At 57.6% G+C, this 22,808-nt stretch overlaps 2 protein-coding genes and 1 long non-coding RNA gene across 6 annotated transcripts in view; 1 reads left to right on the top strand and 2 right to left on the bottom strand.

Annotated features, from left to right (window-relative positions):
* Positions 1 to 21,055, top strand: part of LOC123617339 (uncharacterized) — a 41,097-nt gene extending 20,042 nt beyond the window's left edge. Inside the window, exon 3 of the long non-coding RNA XR_012509506.1 lies at positions 20,562 to 21,055. This is a non-coding gene — a long non-coding RNA (uncharacterized LOC123617339). The remainder of the gene's footprint in view (positions 1 to 20,561) is intronic.
* On the bottom strand, positions 1,195 to 3,033 carry POLD4 (DNA polymerase delta 4, accessory subunit). Its single transcript, XM_010956717.3, has 4 exons — positions 2,734 to 3,033; positions 2,407 to 2,496; positions 2,083 to 2,194; positions 1,195 to 1,717 (listed from the first exon to the last, which is right to left on the bottom strand). Exons 1-4 carry the CDS (start codon positions 2,828 to 2,830, stop codon positions 1,693 to 1,695), a joined length of 324 nt encoding a protein of 107 aa, XP_010955019.1. The 5' UTR covers positions 2,831 to 3,033; the 3' UTR covers positions 1,195 to 1,692.
* On the bottom strand, positions 10,211 to 20,069 carry CLCF1 (cardiotrophin like cytokine factor 1). Of its 4 annotated transcripts, none has more exons than XM_074371663.1 (4): positions 19,696 to 20,069; positions 18,397 to 18,496; positions 13,501 to 13,667; positions 10,211 to 11,650 (listed from the first exon to the last, which is right to left on the bottom strand). In XM_074371663.1, exons 1-4 carry the CDS (start codon positions 19,807 to 19,809, stop codon positions 11,156 to 11,158), a joined length of 876 nt encoding a protein of 291 aa, XP_074227764.1. In that variant the 5' UTR covers positions 19,810 to 20,069; the 3' UTR covers positions 10,211 to 11,155. The 4 variants fall into 4 exon arrangements, with proteins under 4 accessions (XP_074227764.1, XP_074227767.1, XP_074227765.1 ...); XM_074371666.1 differs by lacking the exon at positions 19,696 to 20,069 and adding an exon at positions 19,008 to 19,408; XM_074371664.1 differs by lacking the exon at positions 18,397 to 18,496.
* Positions 21,056 to 22,808: the final 1,753 nt, after the last annotated feature.

Raw genomic sequence — 22,808 nt, 5'->3', positions numbered from 1 at the left:
TGCACTGGCCTCCGCACTGCTCCTTGACCGGACTGGAAACACTCATGCCTTGGGGAGTGTGGGCCTGTTGCTCCTTCTGCCGGAAGCACTCCCAGATGCTGCCCTGTCAGGGAGCCTTCCCTGAGCTGCCTCTCCAGCACCCTTGGCCTTCTCTAACCTCTAACCCTAACTCTGCCTAGCACTTACCACAGCCTGACATACTATTTACGTGTTTGTTTTTGTCTATCTCCTCCCCCCTAATAACACCCAAGAGGACCTCTAGAGCCCAGCTCATGGCAGGTGCTCAGCAGATGGGCAGGGGCAGGGAGGAGACAGGAAAAGCCCCTCATCTCTGCATGATCACATACCTGCTGGTGCTTCTGGACAATTTTGCACAACCTTTCTGGGCTTCAGTTTCCCTCTCTGTAAAATCTACCTTGAAGGTTTTTTAGGAAATTTAGAGGTAATATATTTAAAGCACTTGAGGCATGGTCAGTGCTCGATAAAATGGGGGCTAAAAAAGGCTCCTTGGTCACTGTCTAAACCTGCTTCCAAGGAGTTCATGGTTCTGTTTCTCCACCCCAGGACGGAGGGCCGATACATCAAATGAAGGTAACACCATTATAAGGAGTACTGATTCCAGTCTCCATGTCATACCATCCCAGGGTCCCTTAAGCATTGTTTCTAAATACAGCTATTTCTCCTCCATCTCCAGGACCATCCAGTTCCCTACCAAAGCCCCTCAGATGATGGCCATCTCTGGGCAGGTCCTATGGGTGGAAGCCCACCCCCAACCCAGCTTTGGATCCAGGTAGCCCCCATGTGGGAAGTAGTGGTGCTTGCTGGGAATGTATATGTCTGTCTGGACCTTATGAGTCATGGGTCCCCTGGATCCTGCTCTGACAAAGGACCCATTTTTGTGAGGTGTGCAACACTGGGCAGGCCAGGTGGTGGGTTTTTCCTGGCTGGCCAGTGAAGGTGGCTAGAGTAGTCTTCCTGGTTACCACCAGGGGGCGCCAGAGGTTGCTCAGCGCTGTGAGGACTTGTCCGTTGGGTTTTTTTTAAGGTGTCTTTCCTCCTTCTCAGGTCGAGGGTTAGGCAGTGGAAGAAGCATGTACACCTTACAGGAAAGCGTGGTGCTGGCTCTCTCCAGCTATCAGATTGCTGGGTGCTGCCAGCCCAAGCAGGACCACATTAAGGGACTGGAGATCAGGCTTCCAGACTCAGTGTTCTTTATTGATAAGCATTAGTGAACCCCTTGCCCCGTGAGCTCAGCCAGTTCTGCCCTCAGAGTCCCAGCCTGAGGTGGGGAGGTCAACTTTGCCTCTTAGATCATCTGCCTTCTGCCTGAGTCTGGTTCTGCCCAAAGCTGCACCGAGTCGGCTGCACCATCCCAAGGACCACAGTGTTCAGGTCAGGCGTGTGGCGGGCTTCCAAAGGCTCATGGCCAAGTCCTCATCCTCAGAGACCACTCTCCATGTTGGAGGTGGTTGGCTTCAGCCGTGTGGGTTCTCAGAGGGGGCACTGGGAGCCTGCTCATTAGATGGAGGGCTGAGCCGCAGAGAGCTCCAGACACAGCCTTTTTCCTTCCCTGTGATCACACTCTTTCCTGCCAAACGTTCTCCACAGCAGAGCTGAGCCGAGGGGAAGCAACTGGCTCTTGCTTGTGTCCTGAGGTTCTCAAGTTGCGGGCAAGAGGTCTTAGGCGATGTGTCAAAGGGGATAGAGATGCCAGAGGCTGTGCGAGGGGGTATGAGATGGAGGGAGAAACCAGAGTCAGTCAAGTCTCTTGATCTGATTTCACCAGCCCCAGTTCTTGGCCATGTCCTATAGCCCTTGGCCAGGCTCTCAGTACTAAATAGTACCTTGGGCCCTGGGTGCACCTTTCCTCCACCATGAGCTCAGGCATAAGAATTATTAAAACAAGCTTTTGCCTCCTGAGCCAGGCACCTTGTAGAATCTTCTTGCCTGCTCAGCAAGGACCCCCAAGGCTGCATCTATTTCTCCCTCAGGCCAAGAGAGCCCCCATCCGGGGCCAGCAGGCTGGTGGTGCCTAGAGAAGTCCCTGGCTCCCCTGAAAGCCCTCCCTGGCCTGTCTCTGACCTGCACTGGAAGCGGGGATCTCCAGGGTGGGCACACAGCACCTGACGGACTTCCGGGGGAGGCTCCAAGCCCATCTGCTCTGCCCGATGCCAGCGCTGCAGCCGTGTGATCCCTGCCAGGGTGGAAAGAAGACACTGGGACTTCGTGTTGGGGCAAGGAAGAGTCTAGGCTAGATAATGTGTGGAGGGGTATGTCAGGACCTCCACACCCCCCAGTCTCAGGAGACAGTGCAGAGAGTCAGGCAGGGGCCGGGGCTGCTTCATAGACGTGTGGGTGACAGTTCTGGCTCTGGGACATGCTCTTGGGGCCTGAGGGGGTTCTCACCTGTGCAGGGCCCATACTGCCAGGCCAGGTCAAACTGCCTCAGTAGCTCCAGCTCTGCTTCATCCACGCTCAGGGGCTGGGGCTCTTCCCCTGCAATGACATGCTGCTCCTGAGGTCTGCCCAGGCCTGTGCCCTGCGGAGCTGGCCCCCTTCCCCTCACCTCACAGCTGTCCCACTGTTCCCCAGCCTTCACCACCCCTTTGCCTCTGCTATCCGTTCCCAGGCCTGCTGTAGGAAGTAGAGGACATACTTCACTTTCCTTTCCACTGCCCACGTCCTCTCATGTCCCCCGCGTCCACTCCTCCCGCCCTCCCACACCTCAGAGACCTAGCTCTGGTGCCAGCTCCCGCTTGCTGTGCCCAGCGGGGCTCTCCCTCCTCTTCACTACAGGGTAGGAGTCAGTGATGAGCCGTTTCCGGCCCATGGCGGCCACCCAGGCAGGCGGAGAAGGAGGCGACTGCCGGGAAGGAAAGACAGGCCAGCGGGCACGAGAGAGACAGCTGCTAAGAGAGAGAGTGAGAGAGGGCTGGGGCCAGAGAGCGAGCCTGGGGCCAGCGACGGGCAGACGGACGACCCAGACAAGCAGAAAGGAAATGCGAGGGTTCCAGGGTATGACGCCTCCCTCCCACCCCCACAAACATGCAAACAGCAAAGACCTAAGCCAATGGCAGCCCGCCTCTGTGGGGCGGGGCCTGGCTCTAGCCAATGGCAGGCGGCACAGAGGGGGCGGGGCTGCAAGTGCAGCTGTGTTCTGGGGTGGGGGAGAATGGGTGAGGCAGTGGGTGGGGGACCTGTCATGATGCCCCAGACTGCACCACCTCCTCCTGCCCCCACACTGGTCTGCAGTGGGTCTCGGGGGACTTCACAGAGCGTTATCCTCAGCCTCTCACTTCCCGTTTACCCTTCCTAGGCAAATGTTCTTTTCAGCCTCGCTAATCCCCGTGGCCAGTTTATAACTCCCCAGAGCCCAGCTGGAGACTTCCACTCCCGCCCCTTGGCCCGCTGAGTGTTGTGGGGGCAGGTCTGGAGGTCCGAAGAGAGTTGGGGCTAATCCAGACCCCTTCCGTGCTCTCACCCCACCCACACCAGCCCCAGGAGACCTGGCTGGAGAAGCCCATGGGTTCTGAAGTCTCCTTTCTCAGTCTGCACCCAAAGACACTGTTGGCTTTTAGTCCAGGCAAGTGCTTGCCTCCTTGGCTCTCCTGGGGTCTCACAGACTGCCCTTGCCTGCCCTCCTAGACAGGAAGATTCCACACTGCTGAGAAGGCCAGAGTATGTTTAGATCCCCTGTCCTTCATCAGCAAAATCTGCCCTTGTTGCCTCACACTAATGTGAGAGTATGAGTAGAAAGTACCAACAATAACCCTACATGACACTTTCAGCGTGCCAAGGACTGTTCTGAGCCCTTTCCCACATACTCGCTCAATTAAAATAGACGTAAAATGGTTCTTGAAAGTAGGAAGTGCTGATAGTCACAGGACTTGTGTGACCCCAGTGAAACCATTGTCCCTCTGTGCCCCCCAGGAGCTCACAGGCGAAAGGGCAAGCAGACGGACACGCAAATTGTCAGTGCAAGGATAAAATTCCTAACAAACAGAAGGGGAAAGGTGGGTCAGAAATGGGTTGGACCACCGGGCTGGCTTATCTCTGAAAGACCCCCTGGAGGAGGTGGGCTGCTGTAAACAGTGTCTCTCAATTCTCCACCCATGACCTTTGTCCCTTGGGCTCATGACATTGCTGACTCACCCCTATACCCGCCTCCTCCTCACCAACTTCCTGGCAGTAGGCAGAAGTGCTGGCCAGTGGGAGTCTGGGAATCAGTGCGGGGACCAGCCCAGCTCTAATCGGCCTCTAGAGAGGCTCAGAGGCTTCTGCCTGCCCCTTTCCCACTGCTCTAGGGTCTGGGCACTCTACATTAGGAGGAGAATGTGCCTGAGGGAAGAGAACGCTCTGGGGAGCAGACCACCGAAGGAGAGGGCAGAACAGGCCTTGTCTTCAGGGGCTTCCTTCCTCCTGGCTCTCCCCATCCCTTCCTTGAGGAGGGCTGAGTGGAAGAGTGAGAGCTTGTGGGCGCACTGTACAGAGCTGGAGGGCCCTTCCCTGCTTTACTGTTTGGGCTTGGCCTGTCTAATCCCCCCATCTGCCTCCTGGACTAAGTGGGGCCCAGAGTGAGGGAGACAGGGGCTCTGCTGCATTGGGGAGGGGAGCAGGGAGGCCCTCTCCACCAGGCATGGGACGGGCGTAGGTGTGGGGTACAGTCAGGCACTGAATACTCCTCAGAGGGCTGGTGCCCAGGCTCTATGGGACTGACAACCCCTCCCCAGAAGGCGTGTCCAGAAGTGTGTGGCACCCAACTCCTGAGCCCACAAAGCCCTGAGGGATAGGGAACCGTGGGTGGGGCAGACCCCTCCTCATTCCTGGTCCCTCCCACCCCTGAAAGCTGATAGCCGTGGGGCCCTGCCGCCGCCCAGGGAGCGTGAAATGGGGTATGCTGCTGGGCGGCCACAGTGGCTCCTACTGCCACCCGAGCTCATTCCCTCTCCTCTCTGGCACCCTGGCCTGTTCTGTGGGCACTGTCTGGGCCACCCCTGCCAGCTGCCCCCAGCCCTGCCTGGCCCAGGCCCTGCTAGCCTCCCCCACCCACCTGGAAGATGTTCCCCCTGGCCTTCATTCAGCTTCTCCCAGCCCAGGTGGTCAGCTCAAGTGCAGGCACCTAGGACTGGCTCTCTGGCCTGGAGTTGAGACAACTCTCCCCAGGCAGCATGGCCCGCCTCTGCTAGTCAGATAGCTGTGGGATCAACCCCCAAGGCTTGAAGGAGTTGGCACCCAGGGGTTTGGGAATCATCACTGTCCAACTGGCAATCTTCCCTGTCTTGACATCTTGATCCGTAAGTTGTGCTGGCAACTAGGCCAGACCTTGGCCTGCCCATCCTCAGGTCTTTTCCTTCTTTACTCCCCCAACCTTGTCTGCCTCCTTTAACCTTCCTTCCTGGGACCCCTATCCCTTCTCAGGCAACTTCCTGGCCTGTCTGCAAAACTGCTGCCCTGGGGTCTGTCACAGTTCAGGCTTCACACTGGAGGGCCTGGCCATAGGTCTGACACCAGAGGGCTAACTCCTTCAGGGAATTTCCTGAGACCCAGGCTTAGGTTCCTTGTCCTCTCTGACCCCCAGAAGCTGGGGATGAGATTAGCAGGAGTGACCTTTGCACCTTGGCCTGGGAACACTCAAGGCCCTTGCTTCAGAGTGAAGGCCAAAGTCTTGGAGGAACCCAAGAGGAAAGAAGAGAAAAGAACTGGAACAGCATCCCCGCACTTTCCTGAGGGTGGAGCCCCACCACTGACTGCTCCAAGGGGAAGGGGAATTAGGCCCGGCTTAGCTCAGACAATGTGGCAGGATAGGGGGCCTCAGTACTTTGCATGCGCCCTAAGAGCCACTTCTCTTCCCCCAGCTCACAATGGGGCTCATGGGGAGAGCCAGCTAGAGCTAGGATAGTGGGGGCAGCTAGCTAGGAAGGAGGGAGGGAAGCAGCTGCCTGGGGCCCAGAGGGCTCTGGGGTATAGCCCGCTCTCCTGACCTCCCCCAGCAACCCGCTTCCTCAGGCCCTCAGGCCCTGCCATCCACCCTGAGCTGGAGATTCTGGGCACCAGACTCACACCCCTCCTCCTGCTCCAGGTTCTTGACCTCGTGGGCTTAAGGGGCAGGAGCCTGGTGGAAGGCAAAAGTTGTCCTGGGTCTGGGTTTTCTGCCGTTGGATGTCTCTTCTTCCCTGTCCCAAACCACCCCATCCAAACCTCCTCCCATCACCTCCCCTTTCACCTTGACCATCACGACTGTAGAGAAGTCCTAGGGAGATTTGAAAAGGCCATTCCTCACCTTGGCCACGAGGTGTCAGACTTTGTCCAGTTGGGAGGAAGATCCTACTTAGTTTCCACCCATCAGCCTGACCTTGGAGATTAGAGGAAAGTTGAGGAACCTAGAGGTGACCTCTGAACTAGGGAAACTAAGGGATGCTGAAGGCTGAGAGGACATTGAAGGAAAGCACTGGAACTCTGAAGTTCTAAAGCTCACAGTTCCTCCCTCACTGCCCCCACCCCCACCCCACTGACAAGGGCTTTGTCCACTGCTGGGAAATTGGGGAACCAGGCTGAGTCAGGGAGCTCCAGAATTGAAGGGACAAAGGCAGGGACAATTGTGGCTCCAGAGAAGAGGGGGGAGCTGAGAGGGAGCCCGCCATCAGAGCACTAAGCCAGGCCCGCATCACCAGCCCTTGCCCTCTAGGCTGAGGGTAACAAGAGCCTCTCTTGGCCTTTCCCCATTTGGGGTGGCCTTTGCAAGTGGGCAGATGTTGGGGGTGTGTGACAGGTGCTTGAATGAGTCTCCTCACATACCAAGGGGCACCTAAGTCCTGGGTATGGGTCAGTCTTTGCAAAAGCAGGAAGATGGCAAGGCATGATCACCCTCTGGCCAGCCGTCATCAGAGGCCCTGCTATATCCGCTCCCATCACCACCATCCTGGAAGTCGCCTCCCGCAAGTGACAGTTCTCTGTCTTGTATGCCTGCTCTCAAACACAGGTGTGTTTCCGGGCACCCAAGATGAGGATGAGATTTCTTATCCACAGCATGCTATCTGGAGGTGACAGGGGGGGACCTTCTCTCCTCTCCCATTCTCCCTAGCTTTCCTGGAAACAGAAGAGTTCTAGAGATAATGCCCCCCCCCCGCCCCGTGACACTGGAAGTCCCCAGGTATTCCAGTTCTTAAACTGACCTCTACATACCTGGGCCCGTGACCATGAGACCATACTTAAGAGGTGGAACCTAAGATAACCAATGACAACTCATCACGTCTCCTAAAGCAGCTGTGGATGGAGACTCAGTGTGAATGGAGACTCATTCACAGAAAAGCCAGATGACCTGTCATTTTTCAGGAGCTACCTGTCCCGTGGTCCACAGTGTCAAAACCCACAAGAAGGACTCACCCCTGACATCATCTGCAGGGAACTGTTTGGAGGAGAGTTTAAGAACTCAGACTCTGAAATGCCCTTTCTGACTGGATGCTCCTCTGCAGCCACCCCAGCCCCCGCCCCCGTTTCCCTCTGCTACCCACCCTACATGTGCTGTGTGGCTCACAACCAGTCAACAGCACGAGTTCTAGCCCTCTGGAGTCTCACCTCTGGATTCTCTGCCAGTCCTGCCTTGCCAGTCCTCAGCTTTGGGAAATGGCCCCTCTTCTCTCTGTCCCCACCTCAGGCCACCTCTGGCCACCTCTGTCTGGCTTGTTAGGAAATAAATGTCAAAGAATGTCTCAATCCATGCCGACGGGTCCATGACAGAGATGTGTTTGCTGATGTCACCTGGCTGGTGCCACATAACTGCCCAGAAACCCTTTTCATTCTCCTATGCATGTCCCTGATTCTATTCCCCGACCCTCTCAGTTCTCCAGCCATCACCCCTCATGCAACAAGAACATGTTCTGATCTCTTCTACTTAAAAACAGTAGCAGCAAACCAACCAAGCTAACAGAAAACCTTCTGGGATCCTGTTACTCCCCCTAGGTATTCCCTTTGTCACCAAACTCCTGAGGGAATGTATTCACCCTTCCTACTTCCTTCTCACCACCTCCTTCTTTAATCTCACAATTTGATGTGTCTCTCAACTGTTCTTGCATAGGTCACCCGTGACTTCCTGTTTACAAAGCCAGTGGATTCTCCCCAGAGTCTTCTTGTGGTTCTTGGGGGCATCTGACACTGTTGATCAGCTGGCTCATTAAAATTCTCTTCTCTTGGCTTCTAATACACTATTGTCTTGACACTCTTTGAATCAGTTTAAATCAAATCATTGAGTACTTTATTCTGTGCCCTGCATCATGCTAAAATGCGGCAGGGATGCAAGGATGACTTAACTGTGGAGCCTGTCCTCAAGATGCTACCTGCTTAAAAGGGAGACAGACACAACTATCCCTTGTCCTGCCCATCCTCCAAGCATGCTGTCAAATCCCACATCCTAGCACTGGAAATACAGCAGTGACTTCAGATGCCGTTTCCTCCCCTACAGGGCTCACAGACTAGCAGGGCCCTCACCCAGCTGGAGGCAGTCACTCCTTCCTTCTTGACCTAAATAGTATTTTGCCTGGGTCTTTCTGATCAACTTCTGCCTTGGATTCTAGCATTTGGCAGGGGGTAGGAGATGGGGGACTGGTTCCTTTTCTGGATTGTTCTGTTCAGCACACTAAGGGAACAACTTCTTGGGACTTGAGCTTGAGCCTGAGCTGGGTGCTGAGACAGAGAGATGGAGAAGACGCAGAGCGTGCCCCCATAAGCCTGCGGCACAGCAGTGTGGGACCTACCTTCCTTTTCCCTGTATCCCGTTTCGCCTCTTGCTTGGTGCCTTACACAATGCAGGCCCTGGATGGAGACAGCCCAGAGGCCCTCTCCTTTGTATCTCGTGAGGCTGGAGGCAGGGCCTGCAGGTGCCCCTGGCCATGCCTGGGCAGACGTCTCAGTCCGAGGAGCCTGGGGCCCTCAGGATGGGCAAGTTCTCACCAACTTGGGTCAGGTGACTCAGGGACCTTCAGCACAGCCTGGCTCACGCCACCCACAAGCAAGTCCAATAGCTCCTGCACCTACCCTCACACCTCTCCCTCGCCCCACCTCTCCCTTTCCCGGCGGCTCACTCGTCACTACCTCCTGGCCCCTGTCGCCCACGTATGCGCACATGGTTTCGCTCCTTATCATCTCAGGTAAGCACAGTGTCTTCCCAGGTAGATTGCAGGCTCCGTAAGGGCAGGAGCCAAATCAGGTCTTGGACTTCTTTTGGCTTTCCTACACCAGTTAGCACAGTGCTGGGCGGGTAATTAGGTCTTTAAAATATTTGTCAACTGACTGACATCACCATCCGTTGTTACTGCCTTCACTGAAGGCTCTGTCTCCCGGAGGCCCTTGTAAAATAGCCACTATTACCTGGGAGCAGTTAGCCCATTGATTTACCCAGTGGCCCTTCACTAGAATGTCATGACACATAGATGTGTCATCTGTGATTCCTAATCGCTGCTGCCTCAGCCAAGCATCTTACCTTTATTGCTTCTCTTATCCTTTCCAACATTCTTATAAGGGTTTTTAATTATTCCCATTTTATAGATGGGGAAACTGGAGAACAGAGAGCTTTAAATCATTTGTCCAAGGTCACTCAGCCAGTAGATGATAGACATGGGATTTGAGCTTAGGCCATCCCTTGAATGGCACCTATCCCATTCGTTTACAGTCCAATACGAGTTTCTCTTTCCCTCGAATCTGCGGTTTCATGTTGGAGAGAAAGGAGCAGATCACTGCTGAGACTTGTGACTTGGCCTAGGTCTTTTGCCCTCCCTAGGAGACAAAGGGTGTTGAGAAGGTGAGGATTACTTCTGGGGGGCCCCGGCAGGTGGTCACAGGTAGGGGTCCTGGGGAAGCTGAGCCTGGAAGGCAGACAGATGGCTCTGCAGGGAGACAGACATATGAGACCATTAAAGTCACCCAGAGAAGTGAGGTGGACCGAACACAGGCTGGGAGGAGGAAGGTAAGTGACAGGAAGCTATCTGGGAGGACTAAAGGAGGAGCACAATGTGGATGGAGGGGCAGGAGTGAAGTCGGCTGTGTGCACATCTTCTCGGTGGGCACAGGGTACAGGGCCTCTTCCTCAAGCTCTTGGCCTCTCTTGAGCTAACCCTGGGGCTCCCAGCTCTCCACTGGCAGGTGTGGGAGCCCAGAGAGGAAGGCCAGGAGAACAAGACACGAGAGCCAGGAGAAGGGGTGAGGCCAAGCAAAGAGATGAAGTTCTGGGGCAAGCGTTTTATTTGTTAATACAAGAATAGAAATTCTGCAATAAATATCATCTAATAAATAACATCTCCAAATAAATAAATATTAATACAACAAACTTAGAGTCATGAGTGGGTGGGGCTGGGGGGCAGGGCCTGGGGGAGCTGCCCCCCCACACCCCGAAATGCTACTGCAATGTAAACTTTCAGGAAATTCTGTGGCTGTGGCTATGGTTGCCCTCCCCAGCCTGGGCAACCCACAGATACCCTGGGAAAGGAGGCAGAGAGGAGGCACCGTGAAGCTGGCAAGAAATTTCAAGGCAATGTCCTTTTGGTTGCCACCCTATGCCACCGATTGCCTTGGTGACCCCTGGGTCCAGTCTGTCCCTGCTTCTCTGCTTTCAGTATTACCTCCCATGCAGACCCCACCTGTTTCATTTTTAATCCCATCTCTTTCTGTTTGGACTTGCTACTGGGTTTGTTTCCTGAATTGGATGTATTGAGTTATTTGGGGGGAGGGGAGTAACACCCATCTAAGGAGAGTGAGGCAGCCAAAGAGCTTCACCCCAGAAAGGCACATGTGATGGCGGTCCCCTCCCTGCCAACAGGCACGCTTCCTGGAAGTGCCACTTGAGGGTCTGGGTGGACACTGGCAAGTGGTGGGCAGGAAGCAGGAAGCCATGAGAGCCTTTGCACCAACGTGAACCACTTCGGGCTCCCTTGAGCATTACTTCCTGTGGAAATGGGATGGGCCTATTGCACCTCTTCCCCAGACCTGTAGGACTTTGGGAAGTGGGGAGGGATGGGCTTTATTGCATCACACCCTCCTCCAAGTCCAGGGAGGGCTAGAGGCTCTTGGCTTCTGTCTCCTGGCTTAACAAGTGTTGGCATACATGTTCCTCCCTCCCAGAGTGGGAGCAGGGTTTGAAGAGGGAGGGGACAGAGAAGGTCAGAGATCAGAAGCCATGGGCCTCCAGGTGCAGGGTGACTGCAGCTGCTGGAGTCTGCATCTTTTTCTTGAGCCGGTTGAAGTCCTTGGCTGAGCGCCAGAGCCAGGTCTGCAGCTCCTTCAGCAGCCAGAAGTCGTCCATCTTTTGAAGGAAGTCACTGTGGGCAGGGCCAGGGGCCCAGGTGGGCTCGGTCCCGGGCAGAGGCTGGGGCAGCGGGTAGCCGAGCGCTGCCATAACGCCTGCGATGCTGCCCAGCAGGCCCTGGAGGCTGGTGCAGAAGTGAGCCAGGCTGCGACGCAGCTCGGCCGTGGCGGCCTGGCGGTTGAGGCCACGCAAGTAGCACAGGAGGTGGCTGTAGGCCTCGTAGTTCTGCGTCAGCCGTAGTTTGTCGTTGAGGCTTCGCCACACATCCAGGTTGACAGTGGCCCTGGGCAGAGTCTCTGCCCCCAGCCGAGGTGGGTTGAAGTCAGGCTCGTTGAAAGGGGGGCCCAGGTAGTTCAGCTGTGAAAAGGAGAGGGCAATGGGGAAGGAGGAGGGCGGAGGAGCCAGTTCGCCTGCCAGGAGATACTTTCCCCGAAAGCTTCTATTTCTGGTGTCCCCTGACACTGGTCCCATCTCCACACTAGGCCTCTGTGTTCATGGGCCTCCCCTGTTTCTCCAGAGATGTCATTTGCATGGAGGTGACAGTTGAAGCAATGGGGGTGATGAGCTCTCCTATGGAGAAGTGTAGAAAGCAAAAAGCACGCAGGAGAAACTCTGGAAAGACATGCTGATTGGCTGTGTGTGTTAAGTCTTGGGAGAAGGCCACGGGTGCGGGGGGCGAGGGGGTGGTGTGGCCGGGCAGAGAGGAAGAGGAGCCACGAGGACCCAGAAGGCCAGGCTGCAGAGGTGAAGGTGGACAGGAGAGTCCAGAGCCAAGAAGAGGAGTTCAGGAAGGCAGCAGTGCTCAACAGTGTGGCTGCAAAACAGAGCGAGGAGAGAGAGCCTTAGAAAATACCATTGGGTTTGGCAAGAAGGAGGTGCCTGACGACCTTAGAGAGAACTGTTTCAGTGGCCTGGAAGCCAGATTGCAGGGGGTTAAGGAGTGAGTGGGTGGAGAGGAAGTGGAGGCAGAGGGTGTAGACCACTCCTTCAAGAAATTTGGCAGGGAAAGCCAGGAGAGAAAAAGGGTCGGGAGCTGGAGGGGGTAGCAGAATCAAGCAAAGGTTTCCTGGATGGGGAAACCAGAGAGGGAGAAGTGGGTGGAAAGGCAGGGGGCCCTTGAGCATCCAAGCTCCATGTGCTCCCTTGACATGCCCAGTCCCCCAGGTGAAGGGCAGGGAACAGAGGTCCTCGCTAATGCCCCCAAGAAGGGCTCAGAGGCGCAGAAGGAATAAACTGAGGCCATCTCAAGGGTTGGGCAAGAGGAAGAGTATGGAAGACAGTCTAGGGAAGAGGATAGAGCCTTGCCAACCCTCTTGGGAGGGGCCTGGGGCCCAGGGAAAGGGTGAGGGAGACAGTTCAGCTGGGAGAGAAAGGGAGAAGAGAGGGGGGAGGCCTGGGATAGGCAAGGGCCCAGGGGGAGGTTCACACGCTGACAAGCACAGAGACAAACTAATTTCCTCGGTGTATCCTGGGGCTGGAGCCAGCTCCCCCGCCACCCTCCTCCCCTTTCTTTCCCTGGCTCCCAAGTAGGGTCTGGGATGTGGAAGAGGAACACGGGAAGAGGGGCCAGTTCCCCATGGTCCTCAGCAACTCTGACCCTCCTTCCTTCTCTCCCGGGCGCTCCGAACACCTCTGGACTGCCCCCAAAGCCTAACTTCCATCCACACCCTGAACCCCCTGCCACTACTGGCCTGGGTTCCCCACAGCCCCCTTCCCCCAGGTCCCCCCTAGGAGGCCCAGCTAGGATGGGAGAGGCAGACAGAAGGGAGGCCCATGGGTCCAGAGCAGCAGGGCCCCAGGTCTGGGGCAGAGGCGAGCTGGAACACAGGCATGGGAGGTGAGGCCCCTCCATCCCCACCCAGCCCCACCCGTGCAAAAGACACCACAACATGGTGTAAACAGAGGAGACTTCCCCGGCCCCCAGGGGGAGGCGGGCGGCTGGGCTGACAGCCAGTGGGGCAATGGGCCAAGGCGGGTGCGAGGCCTGCCCACATGCCTAGTCCTGGGGCCAGGAATGGGGAGGAGGGGGCACCTTCCCTAAGAGGGCAGGGCAGGAGATAGGCCAGACACAGGCCAGACACGGAGACTGCTTGGAGCCAAAGCCCCTCCCCATCACCCAGTCATTCACCAGGACCCTACCAGTTGGTCTCTCTTCCCCAGTCCTCATTCCTCAACCAACTCCCAGCCCCTGAGCCCTGGATACTCACATAGGTCCCAGCCAAGCTGCGGAGTTGGTGCTCCAGGTAGCGGGTGAGGTCATAGGTTTTCTGGATGGAGGGGCCAGGCCCTGGGTCCCCTGTGCGGTTGAGGGCTGGCACTGCAGGGAGGTGCCAGAGCACAGTGCACAGGCAAGCTAGCATCCCCCACGAGTCCCCTGTGGACAAGATGGGCAGGGAGCGTGAGGGTGGCCTGGTCTGGTCAAGGAAGCAGCTGGCAGCCCCTCAGGTGTCTGTCCCCACCTCGGGCTGGGAGGGGGGTGAGGGTGGGGCACCAGATGGGAGGCAGGGGTGATGGAGGAGGGGAGCATTCCTGGCCTGAGAAAGTGTATGTATGGTGGCATGTTTGTGTTTGAGGATGAGGACTTGGCCTATGTGTGTGTGTCTTCCAGTAGATATGGGAGAGTATTTCTGTGTGTCAGCAGAGTCATTGTCTGTGTGTCAACACATACGTGTGTGTACATGGCAGGGCCAGGCCTAGGGACTGCGAATCAGTATTCCTGGGCTCCGGTTGTACCTCACCATCCTCTCCCACGCTCCCAGTCCCACTGCAGCTTAGGGGGAGCAGGGGTGGGAGGTGTGGTGGTGGTGGTTGGAAAGCAACACATGTAAGAGTTTCAAGCTGAGAGAAGTCAGCCCTGAGAGGGGCGCAAGAGAGGCAGCCACAAGAGAGAGTCGGAGGCAAGGTACAGGGTCAGCCCACTGGGGTCAGAGGCAAGATGTAGCATTAGACCACCAGGGGCAGGTGGAAGGACACAGGACTGGCTTGGGTAGTCAGTACATTCTGGAATATGACTCCTGGGTATGGAAAGGGTAGAGTTAGATTGAAGGAGATTTAGCATTCACTCTGACAGGTTCGCTGCAGCATGGAGATTTGCCCCATTCTTCTCTAGGGTGTTGGATGGGGTTTGACCTGAATGAGGCCTTTTGATCAGCCTGCAGTGAAGACAGTGAGGGCGAGTGCATGAGCAGGAGAGAGACAGAGACAGAGAGTATGATGCATTTGATGAGTTGGGTGTGGCAGGTGATGGTGCCGGAGAGTTCGGGCATCCCAGGATGCCAGAGGCCAGCGGTCAGTGCTGTGAGACGTAGGCAGTTGGGAAACATGGTTTTCCCAGCTTTTAGGTGAGGTCCAAGGTCAAGAGCACTAGGCCAGGATTCAGTGGGCGTTGAGACTGGCAACGGCAATTAGGGTTAGGATAGAGTAAGGCTATAATTGGCATTGGTTAGGTTAGGTTTAAGGACTGGGTTACTTTTAAAGTTTCAGGTTGGTTTATTGGGATTTGGCTGATTGAGTGTGGTTGAGGTTTGAGTCCAGCTGGGGGATGTGGTTAGGTCTGGGCAGGCAGAGGGTTGGCTGGGGCTAAGGTTTGTGAGTTTGTTGATGTAGATGTCAGATGGGGTGATGCGTGGAGTGTCACTACGAGGAGGGCTAGTTTGGGCTTTAAGCTTGGGTGGGTGTGAGATCACAAGTGGTTTCTTTCTTCCAGTTTACAGTATATACTTGCAAATTTTCTATAATGACATATCTTGTTATGATAGTTAGAAATAAGTTGGATAGGGGTTTTAACAATCTGATTGTACTCAGAGTTAGGATAAGTGTGGAGTTAAGTACGAATTAAGACTAGGTAGGTTTAGAGTTAGTCATAATGCTGGGTCAGCGTTTTTGAGAGGGCTACAAACTAGGCAGGGTTTAGGATTCAAACTGTATAGAACGTCTCTTACAGAGCACAGGGCTCAGGTGAGGACTTTTGCAATGGCCCAACCAGCCAGTCTTGACTCTTTCAGATGCCTGACTGACTGGCTTTACTGATGGGGCACAGGAGCAGGGAGCCGCTGGTCTCAGGACGCTGCCCTCTTGGGCGCAGGGCTCTTGGTTTAAAGTGCGGTGTGTGTGTGAGAGTGTGTGTGTGTGCGCGCGCGCTCATGCATGCCCCACACGTGTGTTTTAGGACAGAAGGCAGGATCAGGCACATAACTGCTCCCTGGGGAGACAGGCTCCCCTTTTCCTTCTCCACATCTGCAGCCTGTGGCTTCCCTCCTGAATGTTCCTTTCCTCATTCTTCTTTTCCATCCCTAGCTCTTGTTGACTCTGAGTTCCTTTCTAGTCCCTGTTCTACACATCCCAAGACAACTCCAGGCCTTTCTCTGCACAAAGCTTCAGGCTACCCTCAGCCTGGATATCTGGCTGAGTCAACCCCAAGATCCTATGGGTACAATGTGGGGTTAGTTTCGGAGGTTGGAGACCTGCTGAGTTGGGCAGCAGACCTTCCAGCCTTGAGGCAGCTTTTAGGATTGAGTCTGATCTCTTCTCACAGTTAGTGGCAATGTCGAGGGTCCCAGCTAGCAGCAATTGAGAGCTAGGTGCCTCTTTACCCCACCCTGCTCTGAGCAGCCCTGCTAGCCAGAGTCTTGGGACTGGGCTCTGCCTAGCCCATGGTGTCCCTGGGGGGAGTGGGGTGGAGGTCAGGTACCCAGCTCTGGGCCTTGTTTTCCCTTTCCCCTCCTGGGTCCTGTGGGACATCCCTGGGGAGGACTGATTCCCTACTCAGGGACAGCAGGGGGAGAAGCCTTTGGAAAAACAAGAGCTAAGTCATCCAGGCAGAAAAACGGCTCATGAAATTAACCAGACGAGGCCGGTGTTTCCAGGAATATTTCAGTTCTGAGGTAACTGTGTCACTGAAGCTGGGGAGTTGGGGGGAGAGCTGAAGGATCTGACTGACCGACCCATGGAGAGAACCAGAAAGAGGGAAGGAGCCTCAGAAATCCAGAGGGAGAAGAGGCGAGGAGAGGAGTAAGGGGACAGGGCTCTACCCTCTGTTACAACAGCTTCCACTCTGGGCATGATGTCCCCTAGCTTAGGCAGCAAAGCCGAAAGCCGCCTGGGGCCCGAGAACACCTGTGGTTTAGCTGTAAGCACTAGGACTCAGCACAACTTGCAGCTGGCCTCTGTCCCTGGGCGGGCAAGTGCGGTGGGCACCCTGGAGCCCTCGTCCATCCTCCTCCAGGCTCATGGTGTGCAGGTGGAGCCGGCCACTGGGGCTGTGTCCTGGGCCCCCTCCCCCAGTCCTGGCCCCCAGCCCGCCCCCGCCCCAGCTCTGCCTCTGGCTGCTGCCCACTGATTGTTTACATCCCGTCTTCCCCTGTGTTTATAAATCCAGCTGAGCACGTGAGGAGCTAATGAGAGCAGCTCACGTTTCCTGCTGCAGCCCCCCCACCCCCCATCCTGGCCCCTGCCCGGCCAGCCCCTAATTCCATCCAGATCCCTGGGCCCTGGGAACCGAGGCCCCCCTCATGAATGCACACACACTTACTCAGCCCATGCAAGCGCAAGGCCACCCTAACATGGCTATACAGGCAGCATACCTGTGTCTGCGTGTCTTTAGCCAGCTGCCCTGCAGTCCCTGGCCTGTGTTCTCCAGTCTGACCTCACTCAAGTGAAGGTGGGGGGCTCAGCAGAGCAGATGCACCAGGTATTCAGAGGATTGGTGGCTAAGAACTATCAGCCAAAAGTGTGGGAGCCAGGGAGTCATCGCAGAGCTCTGGAGGTGTTGGGCTAAATGTGGGAGCCAGAGAAAAGGCCTCACCCTCCAGGCAGACCAGAACCAGCATCCTGGTAACCTTGGAGGGGTCTGTTGAGGAGAACTGGGGGGATGAAGTGGTTTAGGGGATGGAGGGTCCACTGTGGTATGAGATCCAGGAAACGGCCCTCGTAGGGGGCACCTCCCAACCCCTTTCCTAGGGAAAGGCCCAGAGAAGGAGCCCATCTTTCCTTGTCCTCTGGGCTGGCTGCCCTCCCCTCTTTTCTCTCTTTCCTTTCCGTTCTCTCCTTGGTTCCCTATCCTAGCCCCAGGCAACTGAGAAGTGGCTTAGTGAGTGGGTACACATGGGCCCAGAAGTCAGGCGTCACTTTGCCACCAACCCTTCAGGTGACTGGGCTTGTGTGAAGGGGCTGCACTATGCAAGCTAAAGTTTCTCTCAGCCCAATCCTGTGGGTTCCTCCTCTGCTGTCCTCTTCAGCAGCCCCCTCCCTGCCCTTCTCTTCCAGCCAAAATGGCAGAAGAAGAAACTGAGGCCCAGGGAAAGAAGCAGATGGGTAGGCCAGTCTCCTAGCCTTGTAAAGTCAATTCGGACCCAGGAGTTGGGCTTTTATCCAAGTGAGAGGGTTCTGGATTGTGCGGTAAGAGGACCCTGGGTGTGCTCCAGGAGGGGGCGGGGTAAAGCCAGGCAGCTGGGCAGCCAGCAAAAAAGGGGGAGGCCTGAGGGGGTGCAAAATGAAGGAAATAGTCCGGCAGTTGTGTGGGTGTGCTTAAAAGGGTGTTATCCAGAGGGTATGGGAGGGGCTCAGAGGGAGCATGCGGGAGCCAGGGTGTGAATAGGCAGGTGGGATTGTGGGGAGGAATGTGAAGTGTCACTGATAGAGTAGCTGGTACGGAGGGGTGGTGTGCAGAAGTGTGAACGGGCGGGAGCTTAGGGCTCTGTGAGGTGGGAAGAGGGAGCCATTTCACTAGTTGTGAGGAGAGACTTCTGGGGCCGCTGGGTGACAGTTGCTGCCATTGTTGCCTGATGTCCATTTCCTCCCCTGATTGAGTGCCTAGCTCCGGGGCAGCGAGGGTGTTGGAGCCAGTGCGGGGGAGCGGGTCTGATCTGTCAGGGAAACATATCCTTGCGTCCTACGGGAGGGGCAGCTGTGTGCTCGCGAGCCAGGGAGGGAGTCTGTCGGGACAGTGACAACAGGGAGATGTCAGCTAGTATGGGTCCGGGTCAGAGAGCCTGACAGAGGAGTGTGTCCCGTGCCCCCCACCCACAGCCTCTTTGCAGGGCTCGGACTACTCCTGCCAAACAGGACCTCCAGCCTCCCCTCCCCTCCTGGCAGCCCCCTCCTACCCCAGCGGGGAGGGCCAGGCCGGGCGCAGGAGGAAACAGGGACGCGTCCTCTGGGATTGGGAGTCTGTGGGGAGGGCTTCTGGAGCGCTGTGTGGAGTTGCTGGGAAGGAAGGTGGGGAGAGCAGGGATGAGGGGACTCCATCGAGGCCCGGGGGACTTGGGCTTTCCCTCGACGGGCTCGGCCCGAGAACTGTGCGGCCGCGGCCGCTCCATGGTCCTCCCCGCTCGGCGGTGACCTCTCGCTCCCGTCCCCCTCCCCGCGGTGGCGGCGCCTTCCCCCTGTGTGGCCCCGGCGCCCCCGGCCCCGCCCCCGGGCCGCTCCCGCCCGGTCGCTCCCTTCCCGGCGGCGGGGGCGGGGGCGGGGTCCGGGGCGCCGCGCTCCGGACTCTGCCGGGCCGCTGCCCTTTCCCGCGCGTCGACTCCCTGCCCTGCCCGCCCGCCCGGGGGCCGCCAGGGCCCAGCTGCCGCTGCCTCCGCTCCCCGGCCGGTGACAGACTTTCCTGCCCGGTCCGGCTGGGCTGCGCCCGCCCTCCGCACTAATCACTCCCAGGCCATGGCGGGCCGGCCAGGGGGGCTCGCTGCCGCCGCCCGCCAAGCCGCCCGGCCCCTACCTGCCGCCGGCTCCCCGGCCGCAGGCAGCATGGTGGGCTCCTGCCGCGCGGCGCGCAGCAAGAAAGCCGCGAGTCCCGCGGCCCGGCCCGGCCCGGCCAGGCTCAGCTCTGCCCTCCGCCCTCCCCACTCCTCTCGCCCGCCCTCCTTCCCGCCCTCTCCTCCCGGCGGGCCGAGGAGGGAGAGCGGCGCGGCCCGAGGTGTCGGCCTCCCCTCGCCTCCCGCCGGTCCGGCCTTGGGCTCCCCCGTGCCTCCCTCCCGCCCTCTTCCTCTCCCGGCCCGCTCCTCCCCGCGTGCCGAGTCTCCCTTTCGCAGCCCTGCTCCCGCCTCGGACTCACTCTCCCCGACTTTTGCGCGGGGCTCTGTCCCTCCGGGATCCCCAGGACCCCACCCCGCCGGGCTCCAGGTTGCCGCCCCCCCCCCCCGGGTCCGCGAGTAGCCCGGGCTCCCAGCCGCGCTCCCGTCCACCTCCTGGTCCCGCCGAGCGGGCTCCAGGAATGCCGCGTCCCCGCCCGGCCCCTCTCGAGGGCGCCCAGCCGTGCCTCCGCCGGCTCGAGCCCCGCTGGCGGGGGCAGCGCCCGGCTCCCCGGCCCGGCCCCGACTCGGGACTCCCCGGGGGAAGCACGGGAACCGGATCTCGCGGCTCCTAGGTGGGGGCGGGGGCCGGGGCCTCGGACGCCTGGCTCCTACCTGCTCGGAGGTCCATGGGGCTGGGGGCCGGGCCGGCCGGGCGCGGCTCCTCTCCCGGAGGCTGGCGGAGTGGGAGGGCGAGCCGCGGCTCCGGCGAAGCTTTAATAATCCCATCCGCCAGGCCCACTCGCAGGTTTTTTTCGCTCGGTTTCGGATTTTTTTTTTTTTCGGTGTGGGACATTCTGCAAACTTTTTTTTTCTGACGTGTAAAGCTGTAACCACAAATTGTAGCGGCCCTCCCCGGGGTGGGGGGAGGAGGGGGGAGGAGGGAAGGGAGGGCTTCTGGGGCTCCTCTCCCTCCCACAACACCGAGGGGGGGTGGGGTGAGGTGAGGCGAGGCTGCGGCGGTACCACCCTGGGCCTCCTGGGGGAGGGGGCGGGGAGGGCATCAGTCCGTCTGCAAACTCCCAAGAGCTAGGGGAGTGAGCTGCCCGCTCCTTTTCTTCTCCCTCGATGTCGGCCTGGGGCGCCTGCCCCCTCCTGCCCGGCGGGTCCCGGCACTCACCCTACCTCTGCCTCCACATCTCCAACCTTCCCTCCCTCCGCCTCCCCCTGAGTAAATGCAATGACACATTCTCCCAAATGCCAGCGAGCTGGCTTCGGAGCAAGTGATGGTGTTTTTCCTGCTGCCCTGTGTCTGGGCTGACCGCCCCCCTTGCCTATTGTCCTGCCGCCTGTCCCATTTCCAAAAGCTGAGGCTAAGCGAGGCGCCGGGGGCTGGGGCAGGTGACTAACCGGCTCACAATGCCCCCTGGGGGGCAGGAAGAGGGCACCACAGGCCCACTGCCCAGCGCAGAGGAAAGAAAAGGGCGCTTGGCTGAGGGTTTTTCCCTGAAGTTCACAGGGTTCTTCGTTCTTCTTCGCAGTGGCCAGGAGAGTGCTCATGGGTGGGGGATTTGTAATTCATTAATCAGCAAGAGGCACCGGACCAGTTTCAACACCAGAGGCTTCAGGGGTGACTCAGCGAGACCGACCGCTTGGATTCAGGCGATGGACAGACCAAGAGTCCCCATTTGTGAAATGCTTCCCCATGAAGACATTTGGCTATCTCCTGCCTTTGGGGTTCGGGTTGTGGGTTTTTTCCAGTGATGGGGTAGGGGTGATTTGGCCCGGGACTGCTCTCCCTCCTTCCTTCCCTCAGGCCTGGGCTGGGACTTGCTGGGCGGGATCCCTAGGGGACCCATAAGCCTGGACCCTCCCTGGAGGGTCTCCCTCCCTCTACAGAGGGCTGCCAAGGAGAGTGCAGAGGAAACAGCTCTCATCTGGCGATGTGTGGCTTTTCTTGGGGGACAGTCAGCTGGGGGACAAGGCTTGAGTGCTCTAGAACCAGATCACCAATTAAATCCCTTGGTAATAAGTTGCTTTTGTTGTTGTTCATTTGCTCTTTCAAAGAGGGAGAGGCGCTGGTGGGCCAGACCTGGAAGGTGATTCCTCTCTGCAAGAGCATCAGAGTGCGCTCACCACTCCCACTGTGGTGCCCCCAGAGAAAGAAGGGCACCCTGCCAGCCCTGCCACAGCCCCTCCAGCCCTCGGGTCAGAGCAGGCAGCGTGGGCATGACCAGCGCTGGCTTCCCAGGGCAGCTCTTCCCTCTTCTGCACTCCGAGAACTGAGGTGGGGGGGTGGGGGGGTGGGGAAGAAGTTTGTTTTCAATTACCTCACTGGAGTGGGACAGACTTTGTTGTTGGGTTTTTTCTTCTTTCTTTCTTTCTTTCTTTCTTTCTTTCTTTCTTTCTTTCTTTCTTTCTTTCTTTCTTTCTTTCTTTCTTTCTTTCTTTCTTTCTTTCTTTCTTTCTTTCTTTCTTTCTTTCTTTCTTTCCTTCCTTCCTTCCTTCCTTCCTTCCTTCCTTTCTCTCTTTCTCTCTTTCTCTCTTTCTTTCTTTCTTTTCCTAAATGAGGAAAAGAGCTGGGAAAAGAGACCTGGTCTGGGGTTGGGGGCAGGGGATCTTCTGGGGCATCAGGAGCAGCTCTGATGAAACCTGCTTTGGAGGGGCCCTTTGGAAAAGTGCTCAGGGGGCCTCCCTCCCCCCCTCCCCCAGCCAGAGCGCTGGAGTTTCAATGACATTCTTGTACGGTGAGCCCGACGATCTTTTGATGCCCGTGCCAAGGTCAAGGAGGCAGATGCCCAGTGGATGACTGGCACTGAGGCTGGCCAGGAGGTCCCCTAGCAGCCACCCTTTCAGAGGGAGTGAGCCACGGAAGGGAGGGACGAGGGAGAGGGGGCAGCTTAAGTCCTTCTCCCCCGGTTTGTAGCCTGCTCCTTGTGGAGAGCGTCTGCACAGACAATGTGGTTTGGATTTGGCTGAGCCCCCTCAGCACCTTATAAAGCACCTTGCTGAGTCAGGGAGAAAGCAGCCCCAACGCAGGGGAGGAGGAGGGGGCCGGGAGAGGACGGGGAAAGAGAGAGAGGGGAGCTGAAGGAGGAGGGTGGGGGCCCAGGGAAAAGGAGGGAGAAAGAAGGGATGGGGCAGGAAAGAGGAGACACAAAGAGGCAAATAAATGGGTGGGAGTGGGAAGGAGGGGAGGAGGCAGGAACTGAGGGAAGAAGAGGAACAGACTGCGGTGGAAGGGGGGGAAGGGGACCATGCCCCCCCCCCACAGCAAATGTTCACCTCGGGAGTCTAGAAAGCATTGGTCTCCAGGAACCAAAAGCTGGAGCTCTAAAATGAGGACCCAGGCCAGGTGGATGCAGGAACAGCTGGCTTCCCACACTGCCCCCAGGCTTGATGCCCTGACCCCAGAAGCTGGGAAGTCCTGTTCTCCCTCTGACTCTTGTCTGGACTTACATCCCTGCCCTCTCCCTTCACCCAGGGAGAGGGGGCAAGCCTCTCCCCTCCCTCACCTTCCCCACTGCCAAAGGGAAAATCAGCGCCACCTTCAAGCTGCCAGTGCCCCTCTGCCACGTCTGGGCAAAGGCAGCAGGCTAGGAGCTGCCAGTTGGGTTGGGGTGGGGGCTGGAATAAGACTGTGGCTTTATTCTGCCAAATCCTGAAGGAGGTGGGCTGTTGGGAATTGGGGGGAGAAGGAAGAATGGAGAGGCAGAGCAGGATTAGCCCCTCCTGGGTTCCTGTCAGGTGGCGGGGCACAGGTGGTGACCCTCTGATTTCCATCTGGG

The sequence above is a fragment of the Camelus bactrianus genome, chromosome 10 (assembly GCF_048773025.1).
Source record: "Camelus bactrianus isolate YW-2024 breed Bactrian camel chromosome 10, ASM4877302v1, whole genome shotgun sequence".
NCBI classification, from domain to species: Eukaryota; Metazoa; Chordata; class Mammalia; order Artiodactyla; family Camelidae; genus Camelus; species Camelus bactrianus.
The sequence above is the reverse complement of the archived record's forward strand: the minus strand, read 5'-3'. Positions and strand labels throughout refer to the sequence as shown.